Genomic DNA, 22,185 nt, shown 5'->3' with positions numbered 1-22,185 from the left:
TTACCATGCTTAATGAATTAGATCAATTCCTATACTAATTATATAGTAATGTAATACTAAAAAATGTTATTTATCAAAATGTACTTCTATAAATTCTGCATGCAAATATGTGTAACAGAAAGAGCTAGCCATTTATGTGTAAATGAAAGAACAAAACTGACAATTAAGTAGTCTAATACTAATATTAATGGCAGAATGTAATAGAACTACAAGCATTCAAGAGGCTTGCAACTGAAACAATTTTCTGATGCTTTCCTCATTTCCTTCTTATTTATAGAATTTTCTTCTTCTCTGAATTTATCTTCTTCTTGAATAAACTCCCTAACTAACTATTACTAAAATGCCCAAGGCAGCCCCATATTTCATATCTAATCATATGCATATTTTCAAAACATGATTGGATTGCATATTAAAATTTTTGTTTTGCGAGTTTCACCGAGCCATACAAGAAATTCTTATATTTGAATTACCAACATTGGATAAATGCAAAAATGCATGCTGCAAAAAGTATAGCTGAACAATTTGAAAGTGAAACATATTTATTTATAATAAATAGAATTATCTTTATGTACAAATTCTCTTGTTTGAAAAGATGCCATTCATGCTCTCATATTCATGAATAGTTATACAAAAATCGGACATTTAATTACCTCATACATGCATCACCTGAACTCTGGTTTTATCACTTCTAGATCGAGGCATAGCCAAAATGGCCATGAGTCCACTAGCAAATGAGGCAACTCCTGCCACAGCTATAGATGGTGAGTTCCCCCCTCCAAAGAGTTGATCCCAAGGCCCACTTCCCAAGGATACAATCACCTACACATTCACCAGAGCATTCATTGAGCCACAAAGTACGTGCATTCTTGATCAAGGAGCTTAATTAATCACAAAACACCTAAGATGTTTTCCTAATTATTATTATAAAGCTAGAAACATTTTTTGATGGTAGCGGAATTTCAGATGCAGCCGCAGTCACAGTAATGGTCACAAAACCTTAAAAAGCTTGAGGTTGCAGTAACCTCAAAAAGCTTTACAATGTGATCGAATTGCGGTAATATTTTGCACTTAGCAATGAAATACACAACTTGAATGTCAGCAGCAGCAATAAAATAGGCCATAGCATCAAAAAGACAAAATTCTAATCCAAATATAAGGAGTAATAACTACATAGCTCCAATACAACATCTCAGAGATCCTACATAGCATATTCACTAAAACAAATAGGAGGGAATTATCCAAGAGAAAATTGTGCAGGTAGACATCATACATTTGGAAAAAACGCAACCGGATCACTGTGGTTGTTCATAAGGTGCTAGAGGATGCGATGACAAGAGCAAATGACAGTAACTTCCAAGGTAATTTCAAAAAGGTTCAACTTGGAGTGAAACGAGATCATTTATATGATAGTCTAACACAGAAAGCTCATCAGACTTAAAACATATTTTTCACCTTAAATTTTCTTCATTGCAAATCAACAGCCAGAGGTTGATTCTGTGGTCCTAGAGGTGGCTCACAAGAGTAGTCCTCTTTTACCAATGTCAAACGCCTTTTAATATGGGTGGGTAAGTAACGTTGTTTGCTGGATGTTACTTCACCATTAATAGTGCTCTTGGCATGAGAAATAGAATAGGGAGATGGAAAGGAATCCAGATGTTTCAGTTGTGGACATTACGCATTTTATCAATCAATTGTATCGCAATCTTCATCATGGCATCTGCTCCTTTGTAGGCAGTTGGATGTAGTTGAACTACGCTGGATTTTTGTAGGCAGTTGGATGTAGTTGAGAGATCTCAAGTGCATCTTTAATTTTGATGAGATGAAATCTCAAGCAAGATAATAAAATTGTTGTATTAAATACTAGTAACATGACTGATGTCAAAGCTAGGTTATTGTTTCCAGTAAGTTTGGGATTGATAGTTCAACAAGTTAGGTTATTGTTAAACCCCACACCTCATTTGTTGCAAATATTAGGTACCCAGAGAAGAAACTCACATGCTCACCCGAGCATAAAAATTGCCTTACAGAATAACCACCTCATTGTTGCTCTCAAGTATAGTGGCAGAAACCCCCTCTTTCAGCCTCCTTTGTCTTGGGATTTGGCACTTTCTGCGAAAATATCTCAGTAACATTCGCAATAATGGTTGCAAACCAAATCTTGTCTTCTTATTTCAAGTGGTTCTTTCTAATTCTCCTCTTTTCTCTTGCAATTTTACTCTTGTTCAATATTCCTATCTTCTCTCTTCTAAATTAATATTCTTTTCTCTTTCTTTTAATTGTAGTTCTTAAATCACAGTAAAACAAACTACATTTACATATCAACATACACTGCCCTCTTCATACAATTTCTCTTTAATTAGCTAGTAATCTGCCTATGCTCTAATATCCTATTATAATGGAGTTTTCGGTCTATTACAACTAGTATAAGAGCAAATTAGTTCTTGATGACAGTTCTTTTCTAATTGATACCTTCGGTTTTGACAGAAATTAAAGGATGATGAAAGTTGCAACGTGTCAACAATGGCAGACACCATAAGAAACCAGAAATACAAATGATACAAGCGAAGAGTTCTATAAATTATTCAAGCAACACAACAACCACAACCATGCAATCAAGTTACACGCTCTAATGAAGAAGACATTCAGTCAAATCAAAGTTGAACTACAAGAATTTACAAAGGAGATTAAAAATGTTAATAGATTCAAGATTTTGTAAGAATTCTTTCAAGGAGAAGAAAGAGAACAATGAGACTAATTAAAATAAAAGGAAAGGATAGGACAATGGTGACTAACATTAAGGATGAAAAGGAGAGGCTGAGTAAGACGAGGAGTAGTAATATATAAAAGTTGTGGTGGTGATGAAGAAGAGCAAAGAATTCCAAAAAATCCAAATGATAAAAAAGTTTTCGCAAAAACAAATAACTCTAACAAAGAATGTCGCTAAAGATTTGTAAGAGGTAGCAAGTGATTTTGATGATGAGTCCAAGAAAAGAACGGATGGATATTGTTTGGCCGGAGAAGTTAAGGAAAATAAGTAAGAAAATATTTATAAGAAGCGGATGAACTCCGGTGAAAAGGTTGCAAAGGAGAGGAGATGGAGCTACGGTTAGTCGAGGATAAAGAAGAAGAAGATATCTTTCGTGATCGTAGGATGAACTGTCAGTAGTTGTGGAAGATATAAGTTGGGAAAACCGCTAAAAAAATAAAGTGAGAAAAGTCGGAAGTTTGGGGATTTTCCTAAATCTACGAAGAAACCAAGATGGATGCAAAGGAATTGAAGGTGACCATGGAAAATTTTCCAACAAGTTGGTTGATGAGAATGAGAATGAAGATGGCAACATCATCAAACAAAGGCGAGGAGGTGATGAAAGGAAAAGTTGATAATCTCCATTCATAAATTGAGTTATGTTGGGTTAATACAAAGAGAGATGAGTTATCTAAGTGGTTGATACTCCCTCAACTATAAGCTATGTTACTAGGAACGTGGAAGGTAGGGCCGCTATCCGATCGAGAAAGTTTGATCCAGATTGCGTGACGACATCGTATCAGATCGACATACAATACATCCCAAATTGTCAAACGCGTGACTCTTCACCACCATTGCTCAGATGTACGTGTGACAATAGGTGGTTTTGCAATGTTAAGTTTCTTAAGATAATGATAAAAGCCAAGGAGTTGCTATTGTAGGTTTTTTATGACTTTAAGTTGTTGTGAGACTACTTATTTGATTAGGGTCTTGGCCCATTAATTCCTTATTAGAAATTCGTATCATTATCTTGATTGTCAACTTTGCACGTGTTTTAGTTTTACCCTTTTGTTTTTTTTCTTTTCTTCCTTTTCTTACTTTTTCTTGCTTCCTCATTCCAAGTATTGTACAATAACAATTCTTGCTTTTTATATATTTCTATTTTTAATCTTTTTTTCATTTCTTTTAACACCATTTAATTTAAGTTATAAATTTAAAATATCAAAATCGTACCCATCGTTTCGAAGTCACCAAAGACGACGTCTTGTGTTCCTGTTTTCGTTCCGCGTTCCTGATCGTATTGCTTTCTAGGTAATAATGCCTATAAGAATTGCTAAATTTATATTTTTAGTCATGAACCACTAAGTGGATTATTCAAATACCTTGAGTCTATGTTTCAAAGTAGTGGAGACATGTAACAAAATGTAACCCATAAAATTAAGTTTAGGGGGAAAAATGAAGAGTGGAAACTGGAATTATATAATCGAGGTGTGCCCTTAAAGTTAAAAAGCAAGTTTTATCAAACGACCGTTAGGCTAGCGCAACTATACATAGATCAAAATGTTGTGCTTTTAGAAAGGATCACAGTAGAATAAGAATGATAAGAGTAGCGGAACTGCAAATGCTTCGGTGGATGTATGGACATACCTTGAATGATAGATATCGAAACGAATATGTAAGAAAGGGTTTAGAAGTTGCAAATATTGACGAAAAGATGAAATAGAATCATTTAATATGATTTGGGCATGTGTAATGACGAAGTATTAGCAAACCAGTAAGGAAGACAAAAAGTTGAAGCTGGAAAGATTTAAAAAGAGGGTAAGGAAGACCGAAGTTGACTTGGAAGACATGAATGGAAAAGGAACAAAGGGTCTAAACTTACAAATTGAAAATTGAAATGGTAGAAATCGAAATAAATGGAGAAGAAAAATCCTATTGAACAACCATTGGAACTAATACATTGTTCTAAGTAGTCGACCATAATCTTTTAGGGTTAAGGCTCTGACATTGTTGTTTTTGTATCTCATTCACACATTTATCGCACTTCCCCATAAATTACACCTTTTTACCAATTTTCTTGGAAAATATCAATTATGTAATTGTAGCTAACTACAAGGGATAAAGAGAGTCAATTAGGGCATAATATTGAGTTGTATAAAATTATCATGGGAAGGAATAGATGATGAGGGAAAAGATCCTCACGTGTGCTATACTTTTCCAAACTTTTTTATGAGGTGTCACTGTCACTTTAGAAGAAACAAAAATTGCATTTTATGAGGATAGCGCGCATTAGGACAGCTGCAAAAGGGCATCCTAACTAAAGGGACTTGGTTAACTTTAAATTACCAACCTAAATTTTTTCATTCCACCATTTAATTCATTTAGGGCCAACACAAATGCCACCATTTAGTTCTTTTTTTTTCCAAGACTAGTTTGGACTTGGATATATTTTCCCTTTCGCATCCAATTTGTTTAGCCTTTTTCATTCAAACCCAAAACTTTTTACAAACAATCATACGTACTCATGGTTACAACCCTAGCCATTTTCTATCCACCTTGAGGGCAAGGTAGAATTTCAATGGTCAGTATTGTCATATATGGAGGTATGACAATTGCATCACCCCTACATCCACGTAACCGCTACTATAATCGCAATCAAAAAGGCTTTTTATTGCACTATGGTGATTCCTCAAAACGAATCCATAGTTTATTCCTTTTCACATTATCCTCTTAGTTTGAAGCTCAATTTTTGCATGTTAAATGGTGGCAAACTGTGATATAGTGAACATAGGGGTATCTAGGGTATTTCAATATGAGTAAGTTAGATAGTAATTTTAGAATAAGTGAACTTAGAGAAAGGAAAAATTAATATGAACAAGGAAGGGGGATAGAGAAAGATATTAGAACTATAGTAAACATTGTACGTTAGTCTTTTGCTCAATTTGAGAGTAATACAAAACCCTCTAATGCTTGTATCTATCCACTATTGTAGTTCTTTAATTATAGTAATACAAACTACATTTACATATCAATATACACTACGCTTATCATACAATTTCTCCATAATTAGCTATCACTCTGCCTATTCTCTATTATCCTACGACAATTGGTTTCTAGTCTATTACATAGACCTACTTGTCAATATATTTAGAGAGCTTCTTTTTTTCAAAATAAAGGTCATTATTATGAATTTGCAAGGTTAAAGACCTTATTTATAGGTTGTCATGTATTACGTTGGAATTTTCTTATAGCATTAGGTAGTAAGGAGTCACTTAGCATTAGAGCATATAGTATAATTATAATAGCTAAGGGCATATTTACGTTATAATAGTAGTTCCAAAAATGCAATTATAAGCATATGCTCCCCTTATGTGATCTTTATTCAAAAATTCACCTAGTGTTGATTGCAATTAGTGTTGTTACTTATTGTTATAGTCGCTTTCCTACGACAATGCGATCGTTTCTCCGAATGCATTCGCAACAACCACTTTTTTATGCTAGTTACATGATGGCATTGTTGTATTAGGTGATGAGGAGCATAAAAATTGATTTAATTAAGAGCACACGTGAAAAGAAAAAAAACTAATTGAAATTTAAACTGTATAAATTAATAATTCGTTGAAACGGTTAAATTTGGCTTAGTTGGATGTTTTAAACTTAGAAGTATTTGGTACATCGAACGTTGATCATTTATTCAAGATTTAGTTCATTGTGACAATTTTTAATACTTCTTTGAGCTAATTTGGTTATATGGTTTTTATTTGCTATTCTGAAATGAAAATCGAATTTGTTTTGTTTGGCTTAGTAAAATTTGGTTTGCATTTAAATTAAAAATAAAAATCAAATTTAGTTTTAGTTTGATTTACTTTGGTATCAAAAAAAAACCCAAAATCGAATTTACACCCCTACTCTCGATGACATTGCCATATTGTTGTTTTGAATTGTTTTTAAGGGAAATTTGGAGAGTTCTTATGTTTTGTGTAATGAAGAGAATTCAAATTGTGTGCAGTGAGATTAAAAGAAAGTGGTAGGGTCTATTTCCGAATAAGGATGAAACACAAAGACAGCCCAATATAGGAAAAGAGACAAATTCATAAGGACGGAGGGAGTATATTTACATATTCATAAAAAGGATTAAAATTTCTCGGTATGTGATTGTTCATGTCCAACTGCACATTTTGGATTTGTGATGGGTATTAAGAAAAACGCAAGAAATATGAATAGATAACAATAAATATCACACACTGATTTAATGTGATTCACTAACAATGTGATAACTAGTTCCATAAGCAAAGATAGAATCATGGAACAAAATTTATTACTACTTGAGAGAGTTAAATACAAAATACAAATCATTAGGGTAAGAGGGGTCTATACTTTATATAGAAAACCTAATCAGGATAAGACTCTAGAAACCTAATTAGATTAGGACTAATTCTGGGCCCTTGAGAAAATACGTCAAACCTATATGGAAACCCAAAATGTACCAAAGTTTTGGGGCGAGACTCGGCCTTTGGACATCTATGAGAGAGTACATGAAGATATAACTCATATCGGCACAATGGGCTTTAGGCTTCTGACTCTATAAATTACATCAAACTTTGCTATCCTTACTCACCTAGTTACTTCCTAGCGAGTAGAAGGACGACAATGGCAAAAGATATAAGATCTACCCCTCTCAAATTTCGTTCGATGAATCCAGACATTTGCTTTGAAATATTAAGAATTTGGGTTCTTAACTCAAGGCATGAAAATCATTTTTTATTACAGTCCTTTAATTAATCAATTTCTCAGTATCCATGTTTATTAGACCCATAATTGAGTTACAATCAAATCAGATAGTAGGGTATTTCATGGCCATGGCGCTTCATATACTTATGTAGTCACATATCTAGATATGCACCACAAAAAGAGGTGTGAACAACTAACTCAGTTGGAGTTAGAATTTAGGGAGATAAGTCGATGATCTCTCCATGATTCATTTCAGAAAAAAACTATGACAATTAAAAGGAAGGGATTTTGAAACTTGACCTGAGGAACCACAATTGCAAGATTTAACACACCCATCGATAAACCTGCAATATGGAAGTTATTACTCAATACAACTACAATTCATACTTTGAAGTCTGAAAAAGATATTGATTTTACCTTGTCCAAGCCCCAAAGACTCGATCCTAGAGGAAATGAGTGCATAGGGGATGCTATAAGTGACCTGCAATCAAAAAGAACAAACTCATAGGAGTTACTACGTCATAGACATGAAATCTCATTGAGAATCCAATTTTATGGGAGTTCGACTCAAATGCTAATCTTTCATGAAAATCCCCCATGTTCTCACTTTACATGTCTTCTTTGATCCCAGACAATTCGTTGACAACCCTATTTAATACAACATATGTTCAACAAAATTCAAAGCTTCTCACATTATTTTAAGAGACTTATCAGCTAATGACTTCTACTCAGTTCTTAGATAGAGAGTTTACAAATCCAAAATAATTGATTTGTTTAGGTGTATAGAGCCTCTTTATGTAACCTTTTTTTTCTAACTCAAAGTACATAAAAATCACAGATTAGATTATTGTACTTATAAGCCAAAAATGCGTTAGTAGTTTCGTGTAAATTTTATTTGTTTTATTAAAACTAAATGAAGTTACTTACCGCTAGTGGCATACCCAGAATCGTAAAAATAATCATTGCAGCAATGATGGCACCACTTGGAGGCCTATCAGAACCAAAGGAATCCAGTTTGCTATTTACAAAAGCTATGGCAAGCATTGCTACAAAACACAATGACATTATAATGTTAGAGATGCCCCATAAAAGTCCAGAACCTAACTTCTTGCATAGCTTTTCCATCAATACTGAAGTTAAACCCAGAACAACTGACTGCAACATCAGGCCAAGAGCACCGGTGCTAACTCCTCTGTGGTAAAGTTGACCTTCATCTGGATTACCACCATAAACCTCCCGACCCATCCAGTCAGTGTCAAAAAGAAGAAAAGGAAACCACCCAACCCATGTTAGTGCAGTAACTGAAAGAATAATCCAAACTGATCCAGGGAGATATTTAAAAGTTCCAAACAGTTCCCAAAAGAAGGCCTCTTGATCATGGCTAGATTGTCGAGACCCATTCGATATACCAGTGGCTCCATCTATTACACTCAATGGAACTTCGTGGGCAGCCGTGATACTTATAATAGTCGTGATTACTATGAAGATAATGTCTATAAGGAAAGCTGACTTGAGATTGGCACAACTTTCACTACAAGCATGAGTGAGCGTGAATGGAAGAACAGTGTACCAGCTAGAGTATGAGCCTGTGGCAAACCCAAGAATATTTCCAATGGCCATAAACAAGGAGTAGTAAGCATTTGCTACTCGGTTTCTTCTATGATCCTTTCCTAAAAAAAATATTACAAGAAAATCAATAATCAGCTAAATATATTCATAATGAATTCATAACAACTAATCTTATTCTATTGTACAGCTCTCTCTCCCCCTCTCCAAAAAGTTAAACAATCTCATAATAGGCTGCCACATACAATATTAGGCAGTAACAAAAAGCTATGCATTAACCCACAACAATGCCAAAATCTTAATCCCAAAATAACAAACCTATGTTAGGACATGAGGAGAAGCAACGAAAGATTTCTCTATCGGACTCATCTACATCAAGATTTTGCTTTAAATATTAACCTCAAAAGGGAAACTTTCGAAGTGAACGTTGTAGTTTTCATTACCTTCGACAATAACCACTAATTTTAGCAACAAGTTTTGCTCGCAGTCAGCAAGATCATTTGTTTCCATGTTCCTTTCTATATCCTGATAGTTTTTCTCAACATGTGGAACAAACCAAGTCAAGAACATGGACTACTCATCTTCATAAAATGTGGGCTCAGAGTTCTAGTTACTACCAGTAAGTAGATGATATGCTGATTAGAACAAGTGCAAGTATATAGTTAATTGACATGTACACGTCGTTTTAAAAGACCTACCAATTGCTCTTTTTTTCAATTGTGGACAAATGTTAATCTGCAATTTTGGCCGAAAACAATTATTGGGAATTACCTAATTTTAAGCCAGCTCTCCCTTTTCCAAACAAAACACCAACTAGTAAAGACGCTAATGGAAGCAAAAGCATCCCAAAGGGAGGATCATCACGAAAAACAATAATACTCATATAGCTTCCATCATAAAACTAATTAATGTAGGTGGAGTAGCTCACTAAATTTGATGCGAGTGTCATCTCCTTAACAACATAACAACAAAAATTCGATAAACAATTTTCAAAATAAGATAATCAAACCTCTAGATAAATATTCTTCTATGAAATTTTTCATTCTTATAAACTAAGGTTCTATTAAATGCATGTCATACAGTAAAAATAGATTTAGTAATAATACATTCAATTAACTCAAAATAGATTCCTTTTTTGTTCACCTAATTTTGCCTCACCTTATTTGGTTATTTTGACTCAAAATGAACTTTATGTCTTTTATACTACTTAAAAATAAAACTAATTTTAGATGATCAAATTGGTTTTTAGAACAAAACGTTTTTTCGATATGTAGTACAAAACTTTAATAGTACAAAAAACTTATGTTTTACTAATTTAAATCGATTTTCATTGAATTAAACTTATTACCAACTAATATATTTTATCTTATGAATAAATATTTAAAGGTGAAACATGCATGAACAAAATATGGTAAAAATAACAAGCTTAAGTTGATTCAACAAAATTTATTTTGATTACATAAAAATCATTATTATTTATGAAAAAATACAACACAAAGCACAAAACATTGTTCTTTTATGTAAAAATAAGGTAAATTAAGCAAAAAAAAAAAAAAAAAAAAAAAAAAAAAAAAAAAGAGAGAGAGAGAAAAGAAGAGGGTATTGTTGTGTTGGAACTAATATGAACATATTATCCCAAATGTCGGACAATTGCTAATTGAAATAGTGTAGAAAGATAACCAGAAATAGACAGGCTGGAAAGGAAAGAAAAAAGAACTCATTTGCTTAATGACGATCATTTGAGTTCTTCATTGATATTTCGATCCAACATGCCTTCAATGAAGTTGGATATTGAAAAGTTTGATAGAATTCAAAATTTTGATTTGTGGCAAGTCAAAATGAAGGCTCTTGGTACTCAATATGGTGTGCAAAAAGGCTTCAGAAGGTCAAAGATGTCTGTTGGAATGACCGTTAAAAAGTGGTTCAAAAGCTCTAAAAGCCATACAATTGTGTCTCTCAACTGAGATGCTTAGAGAAGTTGCGAAGGAGACAATTACATGGGTATATGAGATAGACTTGAATCCCTATGCATGGTCAAAAATGTGACCAATAGGTTGCTTTTGAAGAGTAGATTGTATGATCTTAGATTGAAAGAAGGTAACTCTCTCAAGACTCATTTGGATGAATTTTTTTCTATTGTAATGGACTTATATAAAATTAATGTAAAACTTGATAATGAGGATTTAGCTATTTTGTTGCCATGTTCTTTACCAACCTCTTACAAGAATTCACGTGAAACTTTGTTGGGAGAATCTTTAATTTAATGATGTAAAGAATGCTTTGATTCAAAGAGACCTGATAGAGAAGCAATTGACTCAAAAGTCTAAAGGGTCATATGAAGGATTGTATGTAAAGGGTGGAATAATGATAGCAATTCTAGTGGTGGTTCCAAGAATAGGAGTAGGTCTAAGTCTAAATCTTTAATAAGGGGAAAACATGTCATTAGTGTAAGTTGAAAGGACATATTAAGAAAGATTGTAAGAAGTAGAAGAAGATGCATAAGAGAATGGGTTTAATGATTATACATTTGGTAAGGCAAGCTATGTCAATGATAGTGATGATGATGGTGCTTTAGTGGCAACACATGGGTACAAAGATGTTGATGATGAGTGAATTATTGATTTCGATCAATCCTTTCACATGACTTCTTATAAAGATTTCCTTTCAACTGTGGAAATATAACCTAAGGAAATGATGAATATTTGCAAAGTTATGGGCGTTAGTAATGTCCTTATCAAGAAGCATGATAGGATAGTTATGACTTTGTGTGATGTAAGGCATGTTCTGGGGTTTAAAAAGGACATCATATCCTTGGGTACATTAGATGCTATTGCGTGTGGATGTATTTGTGAAGGTGGTGTCATGAAGATCGCAAAAGGCTCATTGATTTTGATGAGAGGTATCATGAATGATAGATTATATGTGATAAGGTTCCATGGTTACTAGATCGACTAATGTTTCCACCTCTACAATGTCAGACTATGATACCAAACTTTAGCATTTGAGACTTAGTCATATAAGTGAGCATGGATGAACAAGTTGAGTAAACAAGGAACTCTCAGGTGGGAAGAGGCTTGGTACACTCTCATTTTGTGAACAATGTGTACACGAAAAGCATAGGAGAGTTAGTTTAAAATGTGTTGTGCATATCAGTAAGAGTATGCTCTAAGGACTGCTTGAGCCTGTTTTCAAAAGTTTGAAAACGTGTTCAAGAAATTTAGATTTTTCAATATGACTCAAACAAAGTAAATATCCATTTGGATATTAGGAGTCCAGCTAGATGACTTTTCTTGGAGTGACTTCATCAACACAAAGGATGAAGTAAGGGTGTCTTGAAGAATTGGAAAACCATAATAGAAAAGATGGAAAGGAGCATCAAGACATTGAGGACCGACATTGGACCTGAGTTTGTTGAGAAGAAGTTACTCATGTATGATCTAAGGAAGGGATTGCGAGACAACATACATGCGTAGCTAGGCCACAACAAAGTGAGGCGGTCGAGAGGATGAAAAAGACTTTGATGGAGAGAGCTAGATGCATGTATAATCAAGCAAAGCTTGAAAAGGAGTTTTGAGCCAAAGCAGTATCTAGGCATGTTACTTGATCAACCGCCCACCTTATACCGTCCTTGACTTCAAGTGTCCCCAAGAGGTATTCTATTCTTCACGGGTAGATTATTCAAATCGGAAATGTTTTTATTGTCCGACATATATACATGTAAATGAAGGTACACTTGAACCTTGAGCTAGAAAACTGATTTTCATGGGCAACGGTGTTGATGTCAAGGGGTATAGAGTGGTGCAGTAAAATTAGAAGGATAATTACTTCTAGAGATGTTGTCTTTAATGAGTTATCTACGTTTGTTCCTTCTAACAACGTAGGTTCAACATCATGTTTGAGCTTCAGAAGCTCTTAGGGTTGAGAATGAAAAGTACCAATCAATTAAATCATTATCTACTAATGTGCAGCGGCCTAAAAGGCAAACAAAGTCTACAAACACAAACATAGAGGAGTGTGATTATATGGCGTATGCTATCAAAGTTGCAAGTGAGGTAGAAGATGGTGATGGCTTTAATAGATGCGAGCAAGTAGCTTGTAGCCATGAGACAAGAGATGGAATTTCTTAATATGAATCATATTTGATGCTTCAAGAGAGAGATGCAATGTTGGAAAAATAATAACTAAATATTAATAAAGCGCAGCAACGAATGAAGTTATATGCTAGCAAACACAAAAAAAATGTCTTCTTTGAGAAAAGGGAAATTATCTACTTAAAATTACAACCATAGCGTTCTCTAGCTACCAAGATAAATGAAAAGCTGGCATTGAGATAATATGGGTCGTATAAAGTTCTACAACAAGTGGGAAAAGTAGCCTATAAACTTGAACTTCTTGACTCCACCTCCATTCATCTAGTGCTTCATGTGTCGCAGCTAACTCTTCGGTATTGGCCCCTCCAATATCAGCTGACATGGAACTAATGGTGTAAACCAGCGAAATATTACAAGTTCTTGTAGTAGATTCAGCTCATTTAGAAATTTGGTTCAATGGGAGGGAATGCTAAATTCTAAGGCTACTTGGAAGGACTTCGCCATAATGCTGGTTACCTTTCCAAATGTTCACCTTGAGAAGAGAGTACAAATAACTAATTTGGTTATACAATTCTATTTTCTAGGAGATTCTCTTAAAGTTTGTTTAAAGAGTAGTTAGTCTTGTTTGAATATAGATATATTGGATGTAATATTTGGGCTATGAAAAAGAATAAGAAGTAATTACGGAGTATTGTTGGACTCGAACTATGCTAATCTCTATTCTCTTTCACTTTCTTTGAGATTTCCTTTCATAAATTATGTAGGAGTAATAGGTTTAGTCTATCACATATTTATCTTAATGGGTCAAACCCACAATAATATCGATCTTGATATATGAGTCGTCGAGCATCAACTTGAATTTATCGGTTGTCATAAATTTGTAACATGGGTCACCAAGGTGCAAGAGACGTAAAGAAAGGGAAGAGTCAATTGGCTATGTACTTGAGAAGGCCCATTAAGATAGGGTAATGTAGTCTTGTTACAGGCTAAAATGACTAAACTACAGGGAATTAGTCATAAGGCTTGAAGGAGGTTGGTTATAGATAAGTTATATCAAGGAAAAGAAACCATGCACTAGAAAGGATTTGCTGAAAATGAATGCGCGCAACGAAATGCCAAAGACGCGCAAGTGTCAACTCAAGACACCAAGTAGGAACTATGCCTCGAGCACACACCTTCAAAAAAATAGTTGTTTCTTGCACACATTATGTGGAATGTGGAGCAAGACAAAACCAAGCAACGAGTCTACGGCAATGACTATCTACATGAGTAGCGATTATGCATATGAACTACAGTAATATTGGGATTTTATTATTATTCGGATAAGAAAAGTATATTGTTAGGGTTAGGAGTTATTAAATTTATATACAATTTCAGGTCCATAGAGTTATGATTAAGATGGGATTTTTATGGTCATTAGAGTTAGGCATTGCTAAGGCAGTGGAATGAGACCAATTGTCTAGAATTATTTCGGCCTTGGATACTGAATCACAAATAATCAAAGTCGAGTTGTTAAATAGGAGAGAAATTTTGGTTTTATACTACTAAAATTTGTTTCTTTCAAGTTTGCTAGTAAGACTTTAATAAGAAGATTTAGGGGCAGGGTTAGGTGAAAAAAGCTAAAGTGGTGACAACTGAGAACCAGTTTCAGGATGTACATATTAAGTTAAGGGTGTACATATTCGGATATAAAGGGTGGCATTTTTCTTAACTACAACATTTTCAAAAATTTTATTTCATAAAAGAATTACTATAGCCTAGAAAAATGCAATACTTTTTTACTAAATATGTACACTATTTAAGTGAATACATATACCTTGAAATTGATTTTCAGTTTTCACCACTTTAAGTGGTTTTCACGCAATCCAAAACTGAGACATTTATAGTTGTTTCAGTTTAACTTTGTTCGCTTAACCAGAAAATGTCATGCATTTTGATGCATTTGGTATCGTAGATATCATATTCTCTTGAGTCTTGGGTTTGCATGTAAAAACAGACTTGGTGCACTTCAACACGGAAGGAAATCACTTTCTGAGTATTTTTCTTGCACCATGATTTTATCTTTGGAGTGAAAATTGGTTGGTAAACGTTAAATATGATCCCCGTTTTTTTATTGGTTGATCTTCGTGTGATGAATTGGGTCAAAGGGTCCAAGGGCATACATTTTATTGTTAGTTAGTATTTCTATTTTTGTTAGTTAGATTTTTTGTATTTCAGTTGTCTTTTAAAGCTTAGGCTATGTATCGAGTCACCCTTGTAATAATGAATCACTTTTGGGATAATAAGAATTAAGGAAAAGTCCTTTTGGAGTCAAGAGCAGACTCGAATTGCACATATCTTATGTTCACTAACCATTTTTGGTTATGGGTCTTGGCCGGCGTATTACAAATGGTATCAGAGCAATACGATTCCAGTGATCGGAGACTCGCCGGTGACGGCATAATATGGGAGACTTGAAGTTGCTAAAACAATATAACCAGTTGACTATAGCATTACGCAAACAATTAAAGGAAGACTTTGAAGATATGAATGAAAATGTCAAGAATATGTTTGAAGACTACAAAGAACTTATTCCCTGTATTGAAGAAAACATTGGTAAAGATTTAGGGTCTAAGAGGAGACTAAGGATAAAAGTGTGGAAATCCTCAACAGAAGTGGCCAAGTATTAACTGAAAAAATCAAAAAAGGGGAAGAAATTAGGGGTTAAAAGAACAGAAGAAATTCACGAAAAGAAAAATCAAAAAAGAAATAGGGAAAAAAGAAAGAAGGAACCAAAAAGAAGAAGAAACAAGGCACAAACGAGAGCGTGTCGAGGCTTGTCAGATGGTGCGTGGAGAAGGCCGATGAGAAGTACGAATATATGTATACCTAAGAAGAGACGCAGGAAGAGTAAGAAATCGTTGGAAGTTCAAATGGAAGATGGTATGTCACCGGAGTTTGAGTTTGACGGCGATATGGCATATATGTAGGGGAAGTGGGGGTGAAGATAGCCGGGCCAGGTGGAGGTTTTGGGGAGATTGCGGCAGCCGCATTGAATGTGCCGGTGGGGTGCGAGGAATTGGAGAGCAGAGTAATAAAAAAATTAGGGCTTGTTGGGAGAAAAGAATTAAGAGAGGAGAATAATGGAGGCGGCTTCTAGTACCCGGTTTAATGTGTGTACTTGAGTAAGATAATGAAAAGGCCTTTCTGTTTTGTTTTCTTTATACCTCGTATGAGGAGAATAATGGAGGCGACTTCTGGTACCCGGTTTAATGTCTGTACTTGAGTAAGATAATGAAAAGGCCTTTGTGTTTTGTTTTCTTTATACCTCGCATCATCTTCTTTTTCTACATAAAATCTCTTCATCATTTCTTAGCTTCTTATCTTCAAGCAGAAGCAATTTGGATTCTCATCTTCCATCAACAACCATAAAGGAATGAATTCTATATTTCTTGTTTTGTGTTTTTGATTCTTCCAATTAACTTTTTCATTTTTTGCTCATTTGATGCGTGAATATCAAAAGCTTTAAGGTTTTGTTATTTTGACTTTGATACAGAAGATGTGGGTCTGCACTCTGCACCATGAACAAGATGTGGACATCTACAATTTAGTTGACCTTGGATATTTCTTTTCGTGCCCTTAAATCCATCACATTCAGCCTTTCAGCGACTGAGCTCAAGGCTTCATAGGAGTAATTGAATTATGTTGGCAATTGGATTTTGTTGGTCATTGGCATATGCTGAACTGGGTCAGTCAACAGGGTTTTAACCCTTAAAAAATCACGCCCCTATAATAATGGGTCAACGGGTACCCGTTAAAAATAATTTGCGGCCCACGACCCGACCCGTAACTTATAACTTCTTTTAAAAAATGACCGGGTTGATGGGTCGGCGGATCGGGTCAAGCGGGATGGGTTTTTCTGAATAGGCCTAATGGGTAATATATACTTTAATTTTTATCTAAATAGATATTATATACTCCTAATCCTATGTAATATGATTATTTTAAGCAGAACTCGTTTCCTGCTGAGTTTATTTATTAATCACTAAACAAAATTAACTAAAGCTAAAAAGAAGCTACAAGAAAAGCATGTCTTTTGCGTCATATTAGGGATGACAAGGGTTAAATCAATCAATGATAACAAAATAAACATATAATTAACGTGTCTACATCAACTAGTAACAAACAGATCCCAAATATAGCATTCAAGGGGTAAAATCGTCTTTCCAACAAGAAATTAGCGAATCCTTTTGAGGGTGATATCATTGTTATTCATTACTCAGTTTCTTCCACCATCCCATTAAAGAAAGAAATAAATAAATAATTCAAAACAAACATCATCATAATATATTATAAGTTGAAGATATATATATATAATGTATACATAAACATATCTACCCATCCAAAAGTTTCATAACACAATCATTATTTTGAATTTGTTGCATATTGTAAAGCAAACACAAATTTTTAAATGAAAAAGTCCCGGTGAGCATTTGTATTTGGCTGGCTCATGTACACTTCGTGTTAAAGTGATGAATTATAATTTTAGATTGATCAATTATAGATTTTGGCTAACTATATTGATATATCTCATATAAGACGAACTATGATGCAAAATGATTTGACACATTTTCTTCACGAAAATATTTTCATTATTTTTTTATTAAGACATTTCTTCTCTTTTAATATGATTATCAACGTAGTTCGAATTATTTTTTTATGATCCTAACAATCCAACTATTTCTTAAACAAAACTGTCAAAATAGCATACTCAAATAAACTAAAGAGTACAATATTTATATTAAGATTTCTTTCTCAAAAATAACATATACTCCCTCCGTTCCTATTTGTTCTTCCTATTTGGGTATTTCACAAAGATTAAGAAAAAGAGAATCGTTGGTGGTAGTGGGTATTATTTTAATTATATAATAGTGAAAAGTAATGATTGTATTGGAAGTATGAGGTTGTAGTGGGTATTATTTTAATTAAATAGTAGTGTGAAGTAATGATTGTATTGGAAGTATGAGAGAGAAAATAATTATAAATAAAAGAAAATGGGTACATTAAAAGAAAAGGGGGATTTTAAGGGGTAAAAGTGAGATAAAAACTTTCTAAAAATAGAAAGTATTCTAAAGTGGAAGAACTTTTGAAACTACCCGTTATAGTAATGTGAAAGATCAAAAAGGAACGGAGGGAGTACTAATAAGTATTCGATGATAAAGTTAATATTAAAATTAAAAAATTTAAAGTTTAAATCGTTATTATCATCCTAACATTATTTTATCATCTTAATGTGATTAATTATAAGTCCCACCTAAAAAATATCAAACCATGTAAACTTACTTTGGTTACTAATAAAAAAATTGTTCCCAATCCTGGCTTAGCCTTCCCTAACTAACATTTTTACTCCCTTCATTTATATTTAAAAATAAATGAATAAAATAAAATGCCAAAAGCGAAAAGCAACATTCCCCGCCACCTTTCACCTCCTCTCAAAATATAACACTCAAACCGGCATATACCCACCCAAGTTTCTCTAATTCAAACACTCCACTCAATTTTTCATTATTTTAAAGATAAAAATAAAATCACTCAACTCTAAAAAAAAATCAGTCAAATCAGCAAAACAATAATAATCAAATTAATTAAAAATCAAACAAAAAAATGGGAAAAAAAAATATACCAGTAAGATCAGCAAGAAGAGCTCTACAAGGACCTTGAATAGTATTATTAGCAACATCAAGCAACCAAAATCCGATCACAAACGCTACAATTGCCATAGGCCTTGTTCTCTCTCCACCATCAACTTTATCGCCCATTAAATACCCAATATCAGCTGAAAATCCGACAATTAATACAGCGACGATAATAAGCGTCGCACCGATTATAATAAACGGTCTACGACGACCGAACCGGTTTGTGGACCGGTCACTAAGATGACCCACTAACGGTTGAACAATAAACCCGGAAACTGGCCCGCATAACCATATGATACTAGCAAAAGCGTGAGGAATACCGAGTTCTTGAACATAAGGGGTTAAAAGAGAGAGCTGTAAAGCCCACCCGAATTGGATTCCACCGGCGACGGATGTTACTTTTAGGAGTTTTGAGAGAGAGATTCGGGTTGTGGGTCGGGTTGGAGGTGGTTGTCTTGGATGGGGAGGTTGTCGGGAAGTTGTGGGTCGATGTTGACGGCCCGGAGTAGGGTGGGGTGGCCGGGTTTTTATGTCTCGCATGATCTCGGGTTTACTGGATTCATGGGTTGCCATTGACAAACAGTAGGAAGTTTGCAAGAGGAAAAAATGGGAAAGAATATTGGGAAGCGTAGCGTGATGTATTTTTTTAAAAAAATATGTGGGGATATCATGCAAGGGTGCGGTTTGGCTGGAAAGAGGAAGTGGCCAACTCTTGGCTCTTGAGTAAATTAAGCAAGTACTTCTATGATTTATTTATTTTTAAAAAATTTTATACTAAGTATAGAAGTGTAAATTAAGAATACTACTATATTTAACTCTTGCTCTTGAATATTACACCAAGGGGGGCAATGCAAGCTCGATGAGTAACATCATCAACTATAGATTTCAAGAATTGGGTAGCCGTTTGTGGAATGTTTGATTCGGTACCATCAAAGACCTTATTTTGACAAAATCAAATGGCCCAAAAGGACGCGGACATTGGTTCTAAAACATCTTTAGTAGCATGATTAAAAAGTCAACGCAAAAATCTAGGAAAGAGACACAGGGAGCATCATTGACGAGCTTATTCTTTCCTGGATGAGTCGGCCATAAGTTACCATTTGCAGGACAATCTATCAAGGCATGAATAATGGATTGGGACGCTCCTTTACATCGAGAACAACGAGTCGAATTGCTATAATACATGTTATAGGTAAACAGGTTCACAACCAGAGACCCTTTAAAGCCGGCCAAAGAATATGTCTCAATTTAGTGGACCTTTATAGTTCCATAATCTATTCCACACATCGTTTCCATGTGGGTGAGAAACTAAGTTGTTGAACCAAATCGATTCCATAATGCCAAGTCTGTATCCCAAACAAATAAAGTATGCCCCATCACGATTAGGCAACCAATATAGCATATCAATATCACTTGGAATTAAGAGAGGAATAGCACATATAGCATCCCTCATATAGCGATCAAACATAGAATCCAACATAGAATCCAACGTAGAATCATTCCACTCTCCTTGTCTCAACATCAATAAGCTCATTGATTGTAATGCTCAAATCAATATATGACGTGGTATTAGGAATAGATAATATTCCATCCCCAAGGGAACCCACATATTGTTAGAATTATCTTTTGATTGCTAGAATATTTTGTATAATCAATATGATTGTGTAGAATATTAGGTAAATAGTTAGTTTCCTAAAGTATAGCTTGTAATATTGTATATATTGACATTACTCCTAATGAGAATGATCCATTCAAGCCATATAACTCTTTCATGGTATCATTTGCCTAGGTTTCTTGCTTCCCTCTTTTCTTACCTCTTATCTCTTCCTTGCTCTCCAAGTGTGCCGCCCATACCACCCTTTCCGCCACCAATCTCAATCGCCACCTCTCCTTATTGCCCTCTCCGTGGCCTCTCCCACAAAAATTCATCCCGCCACTTTGGTTACTAACATTAAAACAAGCATGCCTATCCAACTTGATGAAGATGGTTCCAACTTTCATACTTGGGTCACTTTATTCAAGCTTCATTGTCAAGCTCACCTTGTGGATTCTCACATTCTTCCCGATGACTCCTCTAAAACTTCAGTTTCTAAAGATTCCGAATGGCAACGTCGTGATGACATTGTTCGCACATGGATTTATGGCTCTATTAGTCCATCCCTCCCTCAATCTATAGTTCGTCCCGATGATTGTGCCTTTGATGCTTGGAATCGTCTTGAGAACAATTTCCAAAATAATAAGACATCTCGAATTCTTCATCTTGAGTCTCAATTTAATGACATTTCTCTATCTAATTTTCCCAATGTGAAATCTTATTGCAATGAACTTGAAACTATTGCTACTTCTCTTACTAATCTTGGCACTTCCATCACCGATAATCGATTGGTTCTCCAAGTTCTTCATGGCTTGATTTTGGAATACAAAACTTTTAGGTCTTTGGTTCAACATATGAATCCCATTCCCTCCTTTGATACTCTTCGTTCTATGTTAGAATTGGAAGAGCGCTCCAACCATAAACACAATTCTCTCGCTCAAGATTCGGCCCTTATTACCACAAACAAAGCTTCTTTTTCCGAAAGTTCCGCTCATTTTAACAACCGCGGCCCTCCCCACCACTGTGGTGCCCACCGTCACAAAGTTATCACGCCGGGACTAGTGCTTCTATGAATTATATTCCTACGGACATCGATTATGCCATGAACACTCTCTCTTTGTCTACTCCGGATGAGCAATTTTATATAGATACCGGTGCCACATCCCACATGACTTGATCTCAAGGTACTTTACTTTCTTATTTTCTTTTGAAGCATCAATTCTAATGCTATTTTTTTCGGTAATGGTAATCTAATTCCAGTTCTTGGTCACGGGCATATTTCTTTTCCTTCCTCCTAAAAATCCCTTACCTTAAAAAATTTCTTACATGCACCTAAACTTATTAAAAACTTATTAAAAATCTTAAAGATCCTTTTGGGTTTTATGTGAAGGATTTGGCCACGGGGAGCATCTTTCTGAGATCTAATAGCACGGGTGATCTTTATACTTTCCCATCTACACATGGAGTTTCTCCTGCGTCCTCCACATCATCGACCTTTTCCGTTTTTTTCCTCTAGTATTTGGCATTCCCGTTTAGGACATCCGGGCAATGCGGTTTTAAATTCCTTGTATTCTTCTCGTTTAATTCAATTTAATAAAGATCCTCATTTTGTATGTCATTCTTGTCCTTTAGGGAAACACATTCAGTTACCTTTTGTTAATTCTATGTCTATGAGTTCTAAGCCTTTTGATATGGTTTATAGTGATTTGTGGACATCTTCTATTTCTAGTTCATCGGGATATAAATATTACGTCCTTTTTCTTGATAATTGTACTAATTTTT

At 34.6% G+C, this 22,185-nt stretch overlaps 2 protein-coding genes across 2 annotated transcripts; one reads left to right on the top strand and one right to left on the bottom strand.

The window, feature by feature from the left end:
* Window positions 1-521: 521 nt before the first annotated feature.
* LOC130798089 (sucrose transport protein SUC4) lies at window positions 522-19,571 on the bottom strand. The gene is made up of 5 exons (XM_057660954.1): window positions 18,797-19,571; window positions 8,405-9,147; window positions 7,895-7,958; window positions 7,778-7,821; window positions 522-819 (listed from the first exon to the last, which is right to left on the bottom strand). Exons 1-5 carry the CDS (start codon window positions 19,380-19,382, stop codon window positions 652-654), a joined length of 1,605 nt encoding a protein of 534 aa, XP_057516937.1. The 5' UTR covers window positions 19,383-19,571; the 3' UTR covers window positions 522-651.
* Window positions 19,572-20,771: 1,200 nt separating this feature from the next.
* Window positions 20,772-21,476, top strand: LOC130798832 (uncharacterized). The gene has a single exon (XM_057661927.1). It carries the CDS (start codon window positions 20,772-20,774, stop codon window positions 21,474-21,476), a length of 705 nt encoding a protein of 234 aa, XP_057517910.1.
* Window positions 21,477-22,185: the final 709 nt, after the last annotated feature.

The sequence above is a fragment of the Amaranthus tricolor genome, chromosome 13 (genome assembly GCF_026212465.1).
Source record: "Amaranthus tricolor cultivar Red isolate AtriRed21 chromosome 13, ASM2621246v1, whole genome shotgun sequence".
Taxonomy (NCBI): domain Eukaryota; kingdom Viridiplantae; phylum Streptophyta; class Magnoliopsida; order Caryophyllales; family Amaranthaceae; genus Amaranthus; species Amaranthus tricolor.
Note: the sequence above shows the minus strand (reverse complement) of the source record. Positions and strands in the feature narration are given on the sequence as shown.